The 17,207-nt window shown below is 39.7% G+C and overlaps 5 protein-coding genes and 1 long non-coding RNA gene across 15 annotated transcripts in view; 3 read left to right on the top strand and 3 right to left on the bottom strand.

The window, feature by feature from the left end:
• The window catches only part of LOC105284372 (microtubule-associated protein 4), a 34,761-nt gene extending 32,330 nt beyond the window's left edge, over nt 1-2,431 (bottom strand). Inside the window, exon 1 of the mRNA XM_026971313.1 lies at nt 2,072-2,431. The gene's annotated coding sequence lies outside the window, so the exon portion shown is untranslated. The remainder of the gene's footprint in view (nt 1-2,071) is intronic.
• Nucleotides 2,432-2,546: 115 nt separating this feature from the next.
• LOC105284370 lies at nt 2,547-3,534 on the top strand. The gene is made up of 2 exons (XR_894868.3): nt 2,547-2,778; nt 3,048-3,534. It is a non-coding gene; the product is annotated as an uncharacterized LOC105284370 (long non-coding RNA).
• An 81-nt stretch (nt 3,535-3,615) lies between these two features.
• Nucleotides 3,616-7,793, bottom strand: LOC105284373 (myosin light chain alkali). 2 transcript variants are annotated; one of them, XM_011347786.2, is made up of 6 exons: nt 7,709-7,793; nt 7,371-7,398; nt 6,010-6,318; nt 5,682-5,768; nt 5,281-5,352; nt 3,616-4,144 (listed from the first exon to the last, which is right to left on the bottom strand). In XM_011347786.2, exons 1-5 carry the CDS (start codon nt 7,709-7,711, stop codon nt 5,321-5,323), a joined length of 459 nt encoding a protein of 152 aa, XP_011346088.1. In that variant the 5' UTR covers nt 7,712-7,793; the 3' UTR covers nt 3,616-4,144; nt 5,281-5,320. The 2 variants fall into 2 exon arrangements, with proteins under 2 accessions (XP_011346088.1, XP_011346087.1); XM_011347785.2 differs by having other exon boundaries at nt 5,285-5,352.
• Nucleotides 7,794-7,910: 117 nt separating this feature from the next.
• On the bottom strand, nt 7,911-10,684 carry LOC105284375. The gene is made up of 3 exons (XM_026971318.1): nt 10,216-10,684; nt 9,801-10,003; nt 7,911-9,206 (listed from the first exon to the last, which is right to left on the bottom strand). The coding sequence occupies exons 1-3, from the start codon at nt 10,307-10,309 to the stop codon at nt 8,490-8,492; spliced, it is 1,014 nt and encodes a 337-aa protein (XP_026827119.1). The 5' UTR covers nt 10,310-10,684; the 3' UTR covers nt 7,911-8,489.
• A 559-nt stretch (nt 10,685-11,243) lies between these two features.
• On the top strand, nt 11,244-14,387 carry LOC113562243. Its single transcript, XM_026971038.1, has one exon. The coding sequence runs from the start codon at nt 11,244-11,246 to the stop codon at nt 14,070-14,072; it is 2,829 nt and encodes a 942-aa protein (XP_026826839.1). The 3' UTR covers nt 14,073-14,387.
• A 146-nt stretch (nt 14,388-14,533) lies between these two features.
• The window catches only part of LOC105284377 (protein unc-80 homolog), a 27,183-nt gene continuing 24,509 nt past the window's right edge, over nt 14,534-17,207 (top strand). For 8 of the 9 annotated variants that reach the window (XM_011347792.3, XM_011347795.3, XM_011347791.3 and 5 more), the window contains exons 1-5: nt 14,534-14,998; nt 15,118-15,223; nt 15,333-15,381; nt 16,572-16,598; nt 17,129-17,149. In XM_011347792.3, coding sequence (XP_011346094.1) covers nt 15,135-15,223; nt 15,333-15,381; nt 16,572-16,598; nt 17,129-17,149 — 186 coding nt within the window. In that variant the 5' untranslated portion in view covers nt 14,534-14,998; nt 15,118-15,134. The remainder of the gene's footprint in view (nt 14,999-15,117; nt 15,224-15,332; nt 15,382-16,571; nt 16,599-17,128; nt 17,150-17,207) is intronic. The other variant, XM_011347793.3, reaches the window with a different exon arrangement.

The raw sequence follows: 17,207 nt of genomic DNA, 5'->3' as shown, positions 1-17,207 counted from the left end.
ATCGAGCTACTTCAAGTCAATCGAGCTAAAAGCATTCGTGGATTTTAATTGCGTCATACCAAACACGGGACATGTGGCCACTGTCGAATCTTATGCAAAGCGTCGATGGTAATAAAGAGAACTGGAGTGCTTTCTCTCATGTCGTACGTGACGATTTCCATATCGTAATTGATTCTCGCCGACAAGAGGAGTCAACCGGACTGCATACGAGCATGTGCTTAAGGCTGAGCAGCAGTTAAAAATGCTTCCCGGTCGCATATGCGACGCTACGTTACACGCTAGATTTTCTCATCGCCTCGAGTATAATGCCCTCAGACGTTGAGGCCATCGTACAGTCTTCCTCATAAATCTATGCAAGTAGCCATAATGATACTCTCCTTGCCGGTTCCCATCCAGCCGATTCCCATATAGTTCGGTTTCTCTTCTCAATAATTAATGCCGAGCACGCCGATGTGTCATGTAACGTTATCGTGATCCGTACAACAGTAACAGTCATAAATAGATTCGATTGACATAAGCGCGATTGGAAAAATATTCAGTGATACCGTTCATGCATTTACATATGTAATACACGTGTCGCGCACAGTACATGCGATTCTGGAATGAAACATTAAATGTATCTCAGGTCTTCTACATTGTGCCACACACAGCGTTCCTTATCTCTTATCAATAAAAACGTATTTTATCTTTTCGCGGTAGTCAGCAAAACACTAATATTACGAATTTCTATTTATGAATTCGCAAATATATGGATCTTTTATGGTCTCGAGTTTTGCATGTTAAAACACAGCACGTTAAACCACAGCACTTCTTACTGTGCATATCATCATTTTTTGCAAAAATACCGATATGCGCCGACATATGTCATTTCGCCAGACACTGCGTTCTCGTCTTGTCAAAGATGAATGGAAATGCTTGTTACGGTTGACGAGGGACGATATATATTAATTCCCGATTATGTTATACGAATTAGAGCGACCGTAAAAAAATGAAACAGCGCATCTCCTTCATTCAATATTTCTAAAATCCTCCTCCAAAATTCCTAAAATATTATTTTAAAAAGTTTTAAATATATAGATAAATAAAAATGCGATTAGCAGAACATATGTATTTTTTAGGACACGAAATTTTCCTTGTCGATTAGCAGAACATATGTATCTTTTAGGACACGAAATTTTCCTTGTCGATAATCGGGAAACGCTGAATTGTTTTACCTTGAGCGCAAAGTTCTACGTGATAAAATTGCGGGTTATTCCGACGCAACCTTGTTGCGCGGTTCTGTGGCCATGCAATATGCATAGCATGCGCCGTGATGCAACAAATTAAAAGGACTATAGCTCGCGGCGAGGAATAACCTGCGGAAATTGACAAAAAAACCCGTCAGCAAAAAGTGTCAGGTGTGGGACGAGAGTTTCTCTTGATTAATTCGCGCGAACTATATATTCGGGGGGGAGGTTCAATATAATTTATTTCCCAAGGAATGCTTCGCGGAGATAGAGCAACGTAGTGCTGCGACATAGTGCTCGCAGAAAAGTGCGCAGACGTTTCTAGAAAACTCTGATATAATGAGGATGTTCCACGAAGACGAAGATGCATTATTTTATATTCCACTCGCTTCTTAGGTAACCTATTTTCCGAAGGAAAAATTCCGCAAAATAGCGCAATATCTCAATTTTCACGAGCACGTAATCCTGCGAGGGGCTGAAATCGAGCCACGTCGTCGTCCCGGCGTAGGCGCGCGTTTTCCGCGACCGCACCCGAGATATCGCACCGCGGATCACGAGCGTGTCCCATTTCGTCGTCAGGCAGGTTCGTCCGTGCGATCGCGTGAGAGGATCAGCCGGGGACAATGCCGGGAACGGAAAAAGCGCGATTGTTTTCCTCTTCCCGCGAGATCATCTCTCCGTGCGCCGTCCGAGCAAAATGGCGGGGACACGCGCGCGCTGCTGCGGTCGTGGGGCGGTCGCGGGGTACCACCGTGATTTCCTGCCTCAAGGTTGCCCGGTCGCGAAAATAAACGTCACGTCGCGAGAGCGATGCAGAGGAATCCGCCGCCGACGACGGGACCAACCTGTTTGCTGCGCGGCGGCGCGGTCACCCTGTTGCAGCCTGCCGCCGACGTTCGCCTGGACGTCGGTCATCCTCGCCGAGGGTCTCTAGGCGGTGATCCCTGGAGCGATCTCTTCTTGCTCTCCTCGGCGATCCTTCGCACTCCGTGTCGGGCACTCTCCTGCGGTCGGAGGACGCGCGCGCGCGCTGCGTCGACAACGACAACGCAATCGGAGCACGTTTGCACGCGCGCGCGTAAATAAATACGCGGTGGACGAGGTAAACGAGCCGCGGCGACGGATGTCGCTGAACGATTCGAAACGCGCGACGCTCACGACGCGTTTGAACCGACTGGCTCGTCGCCGCAGCCGCCGGCTTCGCCGGGACCGAGCGAGGCCCCACGCCTGCCCGCGCTGTCTAAGCGAAGCCTGCCGAGCGCGTACGAACGAACGGACGCGTCCGTCGTGTCGGTCCACCCACGACAAACGGGCTGCATCATCAGGCAGGTACACACGATGACGAGCGCGACGCCGAGGAAGATCGTGCGCGATTAAAATCCGCGCCTGCCGCGCTCGCGATTTATCGATCGAGCTCTCCCGCTCGCTCGGGATGCTGAGGACGTGTGTACCGTAATATGCTGCGTCGGCGGCTTCACTCAAGCCGAAGAGCTAGCCGCCATGCATCGCTTGGAGTCTAAACTGATCTGGAAATTATTTAGAAGCATCAACAGTACGTTCACGATTTTAAATTGATATTCTTTTTTTAATTAGATTTTAGACGAATTTTTGTTCAGTTTGCTCATTCTTCAGCTTGGAGATTTCATGATTATAAGTTGTATAAAAATTTTATACCCACTTCAGTTCAATTCTCCATCAAAGTTGAAGTCATTTTTTCTAATATTTTTCTTGATAATATTTTGGATTATTATAGAATGTGATACACAAGTATAAGACAGTTTTCAAAAGGATTATACTAATAATATGTTTTGTGCAATGCAGGAAAAATGTGATCCAACCACCACGCCAGTTTTTAAATAGATTTCTTGGTGGTGACAAATCTCTTGTCGGCGCCTCTCACGCGATTGCTTAAGTAGAGCAAGAAAATGTCAGTCAGACAAAAATAGTCAGACAGTAATGTTGAATATACTCAAAGGAATCTATGTTAATCCAGTGTTCTTTGCCATCGCATTCTGTTATATTATTACAGAATGAAAATATAGGACATAAATTTGCTAAACTAGAAAAATACAGCTAATACAGCTAAGAATTTTTTTTCTAGTTTAGCAAATCTATTTGATATTTTTCTTTCCGTGATTAACTAAATTGTTGCACTACATAAATTTAGAATATATGTAATAATATTTTAGAACACACGTAGAATATATGTAAATATAAATAAATAAAATATCTAAAATTTAAAACTGTTATATTTAAGAGATTCAAATGTAAATATGTTTTAGCAAGAATTAAATTGTCTCATTAACATAAAAGATATTTGATTTAAAGTACACTAAAGCCAAACAGAATATATATTTAGTGGGATATACGAAATAATACCGCAGAATAAGCGATTTGTAATCCTCTCCGGTAGTTTGAGAGAAACGATTTATTACAGTAACAGTAAGAAGTAAATTAACATCGACCGTTTCATTCGACTTTGTACAATGTTGCTATATTAAGACATCTCACATTCTTATTCAATGTAAATTTAACGTGGACGTTGTGCCGTGCAACAGTGTATGAGACCGAATCAAATCAACGATGTGGCATGCGTACGAGATGAAATAAAGTTGCTCTCTTTTTTTGTACTCGATGGATCGTCCTTCTTCTTTTTGTTGCTTAGCGAAATGCTGTCTCGACGATGCTGACTCCAAGTTCGTGTTTGTATGTTGTTTATGTGCAAATTGTCAGGTGAATCCTCGTGTGATCGCGTGATATGAATCGAACGAGGGATATGAAAAGTTTGGTGAATGTGATGAGTGGATATTAGCGATTTTATCCTTCGTTGACGCGGAGCCTAGTGGATGAATATCGACGGCGATCATTCTAGTCGTCGTCAGTCGCTGTTGCCCTCTCGCACAGCCTACGAAGGAACGCTGCGAACAAGACGCAATCATCAGTACACTTATTTGTGCAAAATGATATACAAATAACTAAGCACATTTTTATAGACATTGACGTATTTAAAGGCAGAGATTGGAAATTAGTCTGCATAAAATGCTGAATAATTTAGTGCTTTCGTAGGCAGCTAATGTTCAGTTTTGTGCTTGATTCTTCTTGATAGCAAAGCGATAGACACATAGAAGCGATAGACATGTAGATATGTAATAAGCATTAATAATCTGTGTGCAATAATCAAAATGTAGACAAATTCAAAAAAGAATTTCGTTTTCACAATAAGACATATAGTATGTATTGAAGAAAACAAGATATGTAATTTGTGTGCATGTAACTAATTATTGTTTGAAAAATTCAAAATTCAAAAATTCAAATAAAGTGAAAACTTAATTATGATGTATTTAAAACAATCAGTATGAAATATGTTGCATATATATTGCATATGTAAATGTAGTATAACGCGTACAAAAATACCAGTATATTTTCACTGATATTCGTCAAGTCTAAGACTTCATGTATTTATTTAAAGCTAGATTTTATTAATAATTTATTAAATCGTGATTATATAAACCGTAGTAGTTTTTGAATTGAAGTAAATAACTGCTTCAGATGTTAATCTGAAGCAGTTATTTACTTCAATTCAAAAACTACTACGGTTTATATAATCACGATTTAATAAATTATTAATAAAATCTAGCTTTAAATAAATACATGAAGTCTTAGACTTGACGAATATCAGTGAAAATATACTGGTATTTTTGTACGCGTTATACTAAAATATTATTGTAGATAATCTTGTGTTATTTTATTTTCTTCTTCGTTTTTCCACTTATTTTATTCCACATAATTTACTGTGATGATCTCGTCAAGTCATCGACCTCCTGCGCGGGCAAACCGCTCGCTCGCGTTTCTGCGCGAGAAGCGGGTTATCGATTTCAGCATCCCTGTTGAGTTGCAACGCTGCGTCCTATAAATTCTGAAATGTACTCGACGAGGAAAGACAAACTGTGTTAATAGATACAGAGTACAGACGAAAAGACAAAGAGGCAGAGAGATAGGCAAACAAGAAGCAAAGAGATGACGAACAAGCATGGAGTCGTACTACAGGACGTACTCACGATGGATGATCATTGTCTTGATAACACCTTCACTGTTTACAACAGCACCATCATCTTCTTCAAGAAGGCTGTGGAATACAAAAACGTGGAAGTGTCAAACTGATGGAAAGGAAAGAAATCGAGTCCGGGTAATCTCTTCACGTCGCCGAAAATTACCGGAGGGTTATCACTAATCGAGGGGGCTTTCAATTATACTTATGATATGGACGGGACTATCTAGCTTTAAGAGACTGAATTTAGGAAACGTACAGACAGACTAAACGAGGATTTTTAACGGTTTTCTTTACACTAACGTGCTTTATGTCAATGTGACTCACGGATACAGGTAGTATAACACTCTTCGTCCTATTACGGGAAACGCATTCACGATTCCGATTCAAAACGGACTGATACTTACGGGCGTAAGGGATGAAACCATCTTCGTCCTCTGCGTCCATGCAATCCTTTATCACTTCGTCGCATTCCGCGTCAGTAAGACGCTCACCTATAATAAGTGATTACTTAGATCATATTAGTTCGCATTTCTTATAAATAGAGTTTTTATCAATTATTTGTAAAGATAAAGATGGTCTATCTTAAGATATTTTTCACATAAATAGATATAATTCTTATTTTGAGAGAAACAATTTTATTATATAAATGTATTAAAAAGATAAAAGAGTTTGATATGATATAATGTAAGCTAATTTTAATTTTTTTAAATAATTTAAAAAAATTAATCATACCAAGTGATAACAGTGTGTGAGACAGTTCCGCACCGAGCATCATTCCGTTTTCTTGCTTATCATACAACTTCAAACATTCAAGGAAGTCCTCGTAGCACCCCTGCTCCTTGTCTTTTTTGCACTGGCTGAAGATGGGCAGGAACTCGTCCAGTTTCAATTTCTTCTCGCCCTTCTTTTTCGTGCCGCCCAACTTTTCGATGGTGGCATTCGTGGGGTTCAAGTTCAATGCTCGAAGGACATTGCCAAGGTTTACCGCGTCGATGACATTGGTGCCGTCCTCATCATAAATGGAGAAGGCGAATTCCGCCTCTTTTTGACAGAAAGTATAATTTATTACTACATTTATACTGATGAATGTTTTATATTCGTTGATAATCAAACGTTATCTATAATTTAAACACTTTACGATCAAGCAGAAATCTTAATCGCGATGTAGATATTTTGACCATATAAGTACTTGATTCAACCTTTAAATATGCAAAGTGCGAAATCTGGGTTAATACCAGTCGTAGGCACGGAGTATCGTCATGCGTACCTAGTTCAAAAATATTGTTCTATTTTTGGCAATCCCCACCAACCCGTCGATTGAAGAATTTAAGTTAGTGGAAGTAGTGGGTCAGATTACCCCCGCCGAACCATATAAGAACAGCCTACCAACCTATTTCTGACGCGCTACGGAACGGTGGCATCCTCCTACCCGATGAGCCGTTATGTAATGCCAAAAATTACGTGCAAATTAGAACGTAATGAAGGAAATTCGCGTGTTACGATTCACTGAATTCAATCAATTGCTAATTAATATGTGAGATAAATCGATGATAACAAGCATCAAGTTTAGATATAAGAAAGAATAATGCCTAAATTTCTTCGTGTTGGTGAGAGATAAATATTAATTTTCTCGTATAGTTTGCGTAAATAAATTATATTAATAAAAAAATGCTAAAGTGCGAAAATAAAATTTTTAAGAAACCTTTAAAAATTTTTCTTATTAATAATCCAAATCACGAAGTAAATTAGAAATATTTAGTTGAAAAATATAGTTATAATTAAAACTTCTTCTTTGAAACATTAGTATCGCAATTTTAGCAGTCTTTAATTTGGTATTAGCACAATTAGCAACGAAATATAATTTAATATAGATTTTATATATGCTACTGATTGTGATTTCAAATTTCTATTTAAACTCTCTTCACTTTTTTCTGATTGAAACACGCACGAGTCAAAAATTACAAATAGGAGTCACTTATAGTTCCACTGGCAGTGACGTAAATTTGCCTTTGTTAATTATTTCCATGTGGCTTGCTTGGGACACGCCGAAAATAGAATTATTTGAAGAACTATTTGGAGGTTGCTCTACTCACTTTCGACATCTCTGCTGCTCAGATCTGCCTGAAATATAAGAGAACTTCTTCATTATATTGAAGCTATATCGAGAATCTGCGTGAAATTATGTATAACTTTAATATATTAATTACTAACGTAATTTATTATTAATTTAAAACAATAATTTAATTCCATAATGACAAAGTGTTAAACCTATTTTTGTCAAAAGCGGTTACAGAATAGAGAAAGAAACTGCTACGTAACAAAAAGAAAATTCAAAACTTATCCAGGAAAAGATAAAAAGTCCGAATTTACGAAGAAAATATCATGAAGACATCTTCAACTCCAAAAAAGGAAAAGGGAATGCCAGACTTACCATTGTCGATCGTCTGTGGGTGCCAGTGGATGTTGACCGAACGGAGTTTGAACCAGGAGTGGTACCGGGTGTTACCAAATTTACTCATTTTATTTCTGCAGATGTCGCTGCGATCAGGAGGACACACTAGAATCATTCTTCGGTGGTCCAGGCCTTCAAGAGGAAGCTTGGTCCGGACCGAATGACGGGGCATGGCAACGCCGCGGTCCAAAAACAGTTCGAGAGGCATGAGTCGACCAGTTGCCTCTTCCGGCTACGATAAATGGGGGTTTCGACGTCGACGACGACGTCGTGTCAGGGTTGCCAGATCTGCAGCGTCTCGTGGACGTGTCAGGCAAAAATATTCGGCCTTCGACGTCCGCAACATCAGACTCTGCAACTATTGTTCCCTTCGTTTTGTTCCCTACGAAATCGCTCAGCAATTCCCCGCTAAATCGCAATATTCTATCTAGGCCGCAAGAACATGACATGCAATGTGAGATCATCAGATGTTGTATTTTACAGGATTTTGCACGCTGGAACAACACTTGCGATTACCGTTTAGGAATGTACAGAATAATTTGCGTCGTGCTTAAGTCGTAAGGGACGCCGAAGTTACGAATACCGACCGGTGACTATGTCGGGTCGGTTATTTTTACTCGCTGGATTCGCGGACAAGCGACATGCTGTCCGCCTGAAAAATGCGTGACTGAGAAGCTGCTCCGCGTACGAGAACGGGGATTTGTTTCGGCCATCGTTGCGCTCGACGTAGATCGCGAAGTAACATTCCCTTCCTCGCACTTTAATTTTCCCGGCGGCCGAAAGCGACGCGGAAAAACCGCCTCAATCTGCTGCCGAGGCCTTTCTTCCTCGTCTTCGTCTTTGCATCGCCAAACGCCTTTCGCTTCTTCGCGTCGACGGGCAGAATTCGCTCCATTGTGGCGTCGTCACACGGTAGCTTCGACGACGATGTCGGGTTCGAATCGCGTTCCTCGATATGAATCTCCTCGAGGTCGACTTCTCCCAAAGCGGACGTCACGTGCTGACTCGAGCGGGGCTCCAGCTCGTCCTCGTGATTCACTTTGACGATGCGGAAGCGGCTCGTCGCAAACTCACTCTCTCGAGGAGTCTTCGTCGTGATCTCTTGCGTGTCGCCAACATTGCCCTCGATAGTCCTGATAAGCTGTTCCTCCTTCTCCTCCCAAACTAAGAAACGTTCCTTGCTGGTTGAATCTAACAGGGCATCGTTCTTGGAGCTGGTCGGAACTGCCTTAGTCTCTAGTTCTTCTATCAGCTGATGCAGCAGGCCGACGGACACGGTGGTCGCTTCCCTGGTCTCGGCTTCTTTCTCTTTCCGGTTCAACTCCGACAACTCCGTAGGCTCGGTTGGCGACTCGAGGACCGCTGCGTGCACAATCTGATGTATGTCGCCTTGACCCTGAGTCGTGCGCTGAGCTTCGGTCACATCGGTCGCCGGATTTGCAGGTGACGTGTCAACGGTGCATGTGGCGCACTTCACCTGTTCGAGCGAGGACAGGTGCATGAGTAAACCTTCTTGTAGCATGGAAAGACGTGTGAAATTAATGCGCTAGCAGCACTAGAGTAAACCGCGAGTGTATTGCACACGCGATACCTCTTGCACGCGAGCATCTCGCGAACGCGGCTGTCCGATTTATTACCAGAGCTGCCTCTGGCAGTAAAAGGAAATACATATAGATGTATTTCCTCAATTGACTATAATTTCAATTTTTATCGAAGAATATAGATTAATTGTGTAGTATTTCTCAAATTTGTCTCTTTAACATAAACAACATGTAACAATTTGTAATTTTATGTAATCATGAGAATGATGAAAGGCTTTTATTAAAGAAAGATAGATCATTATTTTAAAATAAAATATGTGATATGAGATAGCGATAGGTAATATAAAAGCAATTCTATTGCGCCGGTCTATTTGATCTATTAAAAATTTTATAATAATTTCAAGCCTTTTACGTCTTCCTAGCTTGGGTAAGAGTTGAATAACTATAATCGCGCACTACTGACTGAATCGCACACGTCTGAATAACGTCTCAGGGAACAGGTTTCCTCTCGTACGGCTAGATCCAATTACCTGTTTCTCCAACAATGAAGGCGGCAGTACGTAACGCGAGTCTCCGATCTGTATGTCGCGCAAGCCGTTGACTATCTTCGCGATCAATTCCATTTCTTCGGCCTTGCTATAATTTGTGCGGGTACGTTCGTGCACTTGTGATTCGTCGCATAGGTATTCCGATCGGGCATCGCCTGTTTCCTCGTGGTATCCCCATGATTTCTCTAAGAACAGTTTGCGCATTACTTGCATCCAATCTGGATAATTATGTACATCAGCACGCAATTATCTGCATGTGATGCATGTACATGTCAGTCATAACTTATCGCGTAGGAAACCGTGGCGTTTATCGATGAACAATATCAATGTATGTGCAGCAATGTCACTATTCAACGCGCCGTTACATTTGCGAAACGTGCTGACGCTTGCACCTTACCGTTCTGCGCGTTGCGATCTATAACGTCCAGAACTTCTATCATTATCTTGTCTAGCAGCCCTCTCGCGAATGCCTCTGCCATGATTTGAGGCATTCTCACAAAAGGAAACCTCTTCCATACGTCTGTGACGGGACGCTAGACAGTCATTTTTTATATTTTTTCGAGTATAGGCTCGATATCGATATCGATATCGATCACATGTGATTATTCGCCCATTTCTATTTCCATTGAGATCGTTGTTTGTTTATAAGGATGATCCGATGATATAGTAATATTTTTTCGTCTGCTAGGAAAAATAATTATAAGCACTTGATTTTAGTAATAATTATATAATTATGTAATTAAAATTAAATTATATAATACTGTTTTTTAAATGTATTAAGTAAGAAAACTTCTGTTCCAAAATTATCAATAAGAAAGAGAGAGAATAAAAGAAAAATAAATATAAAAATTCTGAGATTTAAGTGAAATCATTATTATGTTAATTATTACACAATCATGTAAAAATTAATTAATATAAGTATATGTTTGATTTATTTGGATATATATTATCTATTGTATATTTATATAAAAATGTAAAACTTGAACCTTCTTAAAGCACGATGAAATTGCTGTGCTAAATATCGCAAAACTGAGTGCGCTTTCAAACGATATATTTTGTACACACATACACTTGTAAACATGTCATGTATTTTCTTATCTAAGTTGATTTATAACCTGCACGTGTTTTGCAATCATACATAATTTGACAAGAACATTTTCCAAGCCAAATTTGCTTTTACGATAAAAATACTGTAAATTGATGTATTGTTCTTTGCAAATTATTTGGAGCGTAACGTATGAACATGAAATATAACCGGTAATAAAATCGCTGTCAAACGAAATTTTTATGATAATATATCTCCGATAATAATTCGTTAAAAATGAAATTCCGAGGGATATGTAAATAACGATTGATCTTCTGCTAAAGATTAACGTAAAGAAGAATACATTATCGAGAAGATCTTCAGATAAATATTCATCTAACATGGATCACGATAACTTATGGGAGGTAACGGTAGTTCCATCAGTATCATTTAAAACTACATCTATTAGTAGTAGAGCAACATTTTCCACAAGAACTTTAAGTATCGCAAGCGAATACGAGAGTAAACGAGATCTGTATCTTCCGTTTCAAAATGAAAAAGAGAACGAGGACGCCTGTAAAGCTACTAAAAGATCGAAAATTATACCATCATCGCTTGATCATCCAAGATTCAATTGTGATGACTCGCACCATTCTAATCATTCGGAAAGAAAATCGATTTCTATATTATGCAAAAATGGAAAAGAATTAAACGATCAAATGGATGAGAAAATAAGTACAGGAAATCCATGCCTTGAAATGTGCGGAGAAACAAACAATTTAGTGCACGCGCCCTTCATTGAACTAGGAGCGGTTTACAAAATTCTTGACTTTATTACAGATTCAGATCCTAAAGTATCGTCATTGACTAACAGTTGTTGTAACGAGATATCGAGAATATTGCGATGTCTGTTAGCGCAGTGTCGCGACAAAACGTTAGAAGATCTTCTCTTAAACGATTCTTCTCTGTATAGATGCGAGCGTTGCGGGGTAATAAGTTACATATTGCCATCGCATCTTGCTTCTGAAGAAATTAAAGAAAGTAAAATGAAAATTAGACGCGATGCTGAGATTATGACAGTCACGTATGATCATGTTAATGATAATCAAAATAATGAGAAATCAAAAATTTCAATAAATCCTGCAGATAAAAAAAATAATGCGCAATCGAAAGTGTTTGTTAATGATTGTAAAATAGATCGACGGGTTAAATGTAAACACGAATTGAACGCAACAGAATCATTGCCAATTAAAGAACACATTTTCGTAATGAAGAGCTGTACTGAAAATCTAAATAGAACTAATGATATTTCCGACGTAGAAGCTGCTAGCGCCAAGATAAAAAATAAATCTTACTTTAATAACAATGGCGTTAAGAGAGAATGGTCTCCGGATATTAAAACATTGAGAAGGCAAATGAGATACGAATGTAACGGCGCAACAAAAAATTATCATCGGAATGACGATGAATCTTTAATATCGATGAAAGCCTGCGCTGATACTGACAAGGAGGAAATCGTGAGAAAAATTTCGTACGAAGCCAAATCACAAATCGACGGTTTGCTAGCGGGAATTTGGTATTCTAAAAACGCGCAGAAAACGCAATGTTCGCAGCAGTCTTTCGAGAAACACGCCGATATTTCTACGGTTACCGATACCGTTAAGTATTTGGCACATGGTCCATTTGTGACATCAGGCAAGGAAGAGGATGAACTGTTTTTGAAATTGCAAGACAGACATTGCGTTCGTTTGGTGAACGCGAGGAAGGGACAGAGTTCTGTCTTGTACAGTCGAAACGATTATCCGCAACACAATTCAGGATTCTGGTTGTTCGACGAGTCGGGACGTTTACCGGAAGTCTTGGATGAATATCGTTATCTACCAATGCCGAGATTGGATAATCAAGAGAATGTCCGTTTTGATGCAAACATTTTGCGACGCTCTAATACAGCAGTGAAGATAAGAAAGATGGATAGTTGGTCTGATTGCTTGGAAAAGGATTCGCTTGAAGATTGCGCTCGATTACAGCAGAGAGGAGAAAGTGACACTGCGACTTTTAGTTCGTCGTCCGCTGAGAATTTGATACACGAATGGATGGAATCTGTAGATACAAGAAACGAGATAAATGACATAGACGACGATGTTCCCCGAGGTCGTAGATTAGTTTCGTCAAGACCCTCCCTCGATATTGCTCGACATGTCAAAGCTGAAATTGCAAGAGATACTTGTTCCGATAACGCAAAAACATCGATGCTACAGGCACGTGATTCGAATATTGTTGCTCGATTATCCCCAGAAACACAAAGAAAAATTTGTCACTTAATTCAGAAAATAATGTTATTGGATTCCACTAGAGATTTGGCGTTTTATTGCGAGAAGTGTTCAATGACCGACGCTTTTAATAGCGAAAAATTGCTCCATTCTAAATTCGTAGATGCCAGATTTGTTCATTCTAATAATCAGATAACAAATACCTGCGCGAATGATTACATCCCGATGAAATTGTTCGATTCATCAAAAGACAAGAATCATTTATTTAAAAGACTAGCTAATTCTGTAAACACACACAGTCAAGATTTAAACAAATCCAAGGATTCCATTCAAATCCCTCACGAAAGTATAATTACTCCTGTTCCTCCAGACAAGTCACTAAGAAGAGTCGAACATGTAGATAATTCTACAAAAAGAATTACACGACAAATTATTTATAAAAATATGTCATCAAGAAACGTTGTTAAGAAGAACGATGGATATACAGCGACTGAAATTTTATCAATCTATCGCGAAATTCTCGAAAACAGCAAAAATATGGAATGGGACAACTTTCAGGAATTAGTCGAAGACCTTCACCCTGAGCAAAAAGAAATATGGCGCAATATATGTAGAATAATCAGCGAGAAAGCGAAACGAGAAAGAGCCGGCGATGCGGACAGTAACATCGAAGTCTCTATAGAAATTAGCCCAGTGAATCCTGAAGAAAATATGAAGACGAGCGAAATAAAGACATGTACACGGGAAATCGTGTTCGAAGTGGACATGACGCTGAAGGATGTCGAGAGTTTCCTCCGCAAAGAGCTATATCCGACCGATGAGTGTCTTGACACGTATAAGGATGGCCACAACGACGTCACTAGTTGCAGCAAAAGCAAGCAAGAGTCAAATTCCAACCAGAAGTCAACTCGTTACATTCCAGTCATGTCTAAGTATGTACCGATTTCGTATCAATTCTAAATATTTCTGATCATCGTTCAAGATATTTTTTTCTACATTTACGTATTTCAACTGAGTGCAATTCAGCCTTAATGCCACGAAGGCCGTCCTATCGCTAATGCTCCACCGCAAGCAATAAATTATCGATACCGCGTACGACGAAATATTCGTTCGTTTATCATAATCGAACGGTACACGCCCTTCGGTTCGAAACTAGGGGGATAAATTGTTCGCCAGTCATTGCTCCTGCGGAAGATGGCCTCGCCCATCGTTATATCGGGCGCAGCTCAAGCGAAAGCGGCTGGATGGGCTAGGTGGGTAAATGGGTTGGTAGGGACGCGACGCGCGGCGCGTCGCGAGGGGTGGCGGTCGCCTCCCGTGGAGGGTGGTCCAGCAGCAGATTCCTGGGCTGATCGATGGAACGACCGGCGCATTGGATTTTCCCGAGACTCGCACGCGCACACATTCACCATCCATGCCGGCGGGGGTGCGCGTAGAACTCGTCTCGTCAGTTACACGCTATCCCGACGCCGGGGTGCATACACCCGCGTCGCGTCGCGCAGGGCACCCGCAAAAGGGCATGACGGAAGTGTGTTACTAGGCCGAGTGGCACACGTGATACTCTTCTCGTGCGACGCTGCTCTTCGGCGACGTCATGCCCGGTGTTCCCCGGCATCTGCATCCGATATGCGACGCGCAGAACTGCCCGAATAACATCGCGCAATGACTCGTCTTCTCCTAGTGGACGATGCATTTTATCCGTAACAGTTGGGAAAGTGCGCGAATTTTGCGGGCGGGAGAACGTGAGATTGCTTTACCCTAGTTTGCGAGCGTGATACCTTCAATGTTCCTGATAGGAAATTGATCCACTGATGCAGTGCTGTTGAATCCGCCGAGGGGTGTGTACGCGACGTAGTAGTTGAGGGCGGAAGGATCTGTTGTGCGAGGTGAGACGTGTCACGTACCACGTGGTAGCAACAGTGTTATTACCGGTCGAAATAGTCAGGCCTGCGTTTGATTAATTAAGCTACCTGATTCCGTCATATACGATCTTAAAACGTTTCAGCGATTTCTGCAGCAGTCATGGATAAACGACGGTCCTTGGACGCAGGAGCGATGCAGGAGTACCCTTTGCCTATTCCGGTTCAGATGTTCCTTTGGCGGCATATAAGGTCAGCTGATTGCATGAAATAATTCTTTCGCTATTTCCAAAACAGTGATAAGTGATAATTCGCCGCGATATGTAAAGATAGTTGTTTTACCTATTTTTATTACTTTCAGGCCATTTATTCGAGCTAAGCTAGGAAAACTCCACGAAGCATCTTGCACGGTAACAATTGATCCAATAATTATTTTATATATCTCTTAGACTGATGAGAGAAAGAAAAAGTAAAGAAAATCGCCTATATTAGAAATACTTAAATTGTAATTATAAAATACGAAAGTACACTCAATATTGCGAGCGAGATTTCATTAAAACAATCGATTTAATTAAATCCTCACAATCACTTCACGTTAACATTAATATAACCACGTGATCCAATATTATCGATCCCGGGACATTCGATTCGATTGACAGGAAATTTAAACCGCGAGTATATACGCTTTTATCCTAGAACGGGAGGAATTGTCCTTCCTTCCGGTTTCCGCTTTCATGATCGTCCTTGTTAAGATGATTGTGCTTTTTTGTTCCTGCTTCATTTGTCCATCAATGCAAATTTGTTCCACTTTGTGGCACTGATGTGTTTTCGACGACGATGTTTTATTGGAATCATTATGCAGCGCGTCATTACAACGCGTATCGAACGATACCTCAAATACAACAAGGGAAACGTGCAAAAATGTATTAATCCACAATTTTTATATACTTATTTACACATGATGTATATATACATTTACAAGGCTAATTGCAGACAATAAGTCGACAATAAGACTCTCAGGATTTAAATATATATTATATATGATATTTTACAAATGATAATACTCGATAATTAGAAAGATTTTTCATAAATGTAAAAAATGTTTCGAACATTTTTAAAAAGATAGTTATGTATTCAAAATTGGAAAAATCAACATTTTAGTATTAATTATTCAAATATGGATAATGTATATTACTTTTCTTACATTAATTTCTTGTGTACTCATTATACGTATTTGTATCACATTATTTTTCTATTTTATTAATAACCAAATTTTGGTCAATTATTATTTACAATATAGTGCGCCAGTTTTACATTATGGCGACTTATCTGAAAAATTAAAGAATGCAATATTTGCATATTCGATACATTATTTATTTTTGTTTTCCGACATTATGTATATCTTTCAGATTCTATTAAATTGTAAAAATGTTTGATTCTTATTTATAAAAACTTTAAAATTTATTTGTCATTTTGTAAATATGAGAGAATACATTAAATTAATTGTTTTATCCTGCGAGTCCTACGTTATGCAATAGCTGCTTGACTTGCACTAACAAAATGTCCTCTCCACGCGGCCACCCCCACATGTCACCTGCAGTTCTGTCAACACGCGCCAGGCCATCATGTAAGTTGGCTCGCCCGTTTAACACACCCATCTGCAAGCTTGCACGCAAGCCTGCTTTCGTCATTTTGTGCTCGATATATCTGCTGTGGTTTTAATCAAATGCATCCTTGCATTTTGTAGAAACGAAGTGCATGATAAAGCCGTGCAGGCAAAAATACAGCGTACCAATTTTTAGAAATATCGCTCGTATTCAAGATTTTGTTTTTAGTAATGTTTGTACTGTGGCATATATTATTTTACAGCCATCCAGAGGAATTTAGATATGCTAGAAACGAATTAATAGATTATGTAAAATGTGCTCTTTAAATTATACATAATTGATCATATATGTATAATTTCCGTTACTGTATATTTTTTTAAATTAAGTTTTATTTATTGTTAGTTTTGCTCATAGTTTCTTGCAACACTTTATAGTTTTTTCTCGTTTATCCTGTAGACTTCTTTTCGAATTGCTCGTTACTTTTTACGATCATATCACATTTCGAAAATTAATATTTTTCATTCGTTTTTCACCCGAAACGCTCGCACAGGAAATGAAGGAAGCGTGCACGGTTAGTACGAATTAACACTTTTTATAAAATTATATAAAAGTACAAGAGACTCGATCAT

Source organism: Ooceraea biroi, chromosome 7 (genome assembly GCF_003672135.1).
Source record: "Ooceraea biroi isolate clonal line C1 chromosome 7, Obir_v5.4, whole genome shotgun sequence".
In the NCBI taxonomy this organism is placed as follows: Eukaryota; Metazoa; Arthropoda; class Insecta; order Hymenoptera; family Formicidae; genus Ooceraea; species Ooceraea biroi.
The sequence above is the reverse complement of the archived record's forward strand: the minus strand, read 5'-3'. Positions and strand labels throughout refer to the sequence as shown.

What these genes read in the sequence shown, in the direction of transcription:
- LOC105284373 (XM_011347786.2), bottom strand. An exon ending in GAGCAGCAGAGATGTCGAAA is followed by an intron (nt 6,319 to 7,370) that starts GTGAGTAGAGCA and finishes TCTGTCAAAAAG; the next exon opens with AGGCGGAATTCGCCTTCTCC. An exon ending in TGGTTTCATCCCTTACGCCC is followed by an intron (nt 5,353 to 5,681) that starts GTAAGTATCAGT and finishes TGTATTCCACAG; the next exon opens with CCTTCTTGAAGAAGATGATG.
- LOC105284375 (XM_026971318.1), bottom strand. Translation starts at nt 10,309, where the DNA reads ATGCCTCAAATCATGGCAGAGGCATTCGCGAGAGGGCTGCTAGACAAG. An exon ending in AGATCGCAACGCGCAGAACG is followed by an intron (nt 10,004 to 10,215) that starts GTAAGGTGCAAG and finishes AACTGTTCTTAG; the next exon opens with AGAAATCATGGGGATACCAC. An exon ending in CTTCATTGTTGGAGAAACAG is followed by an intron (nt 9,207 to 9,800) that starts GTAATTGGATCT and finishes TCGCTCGAACAG; the next exon opens with GTGAAGTGCGCCACATGCAC.
- LOC113562243 (XM_026971038.1), top strand. Translation starts at nt 11,244, where the DNA reads ATGGATCACGATAACTTATGGGAGGTAACGGTAGTTCCATCAGTATCA.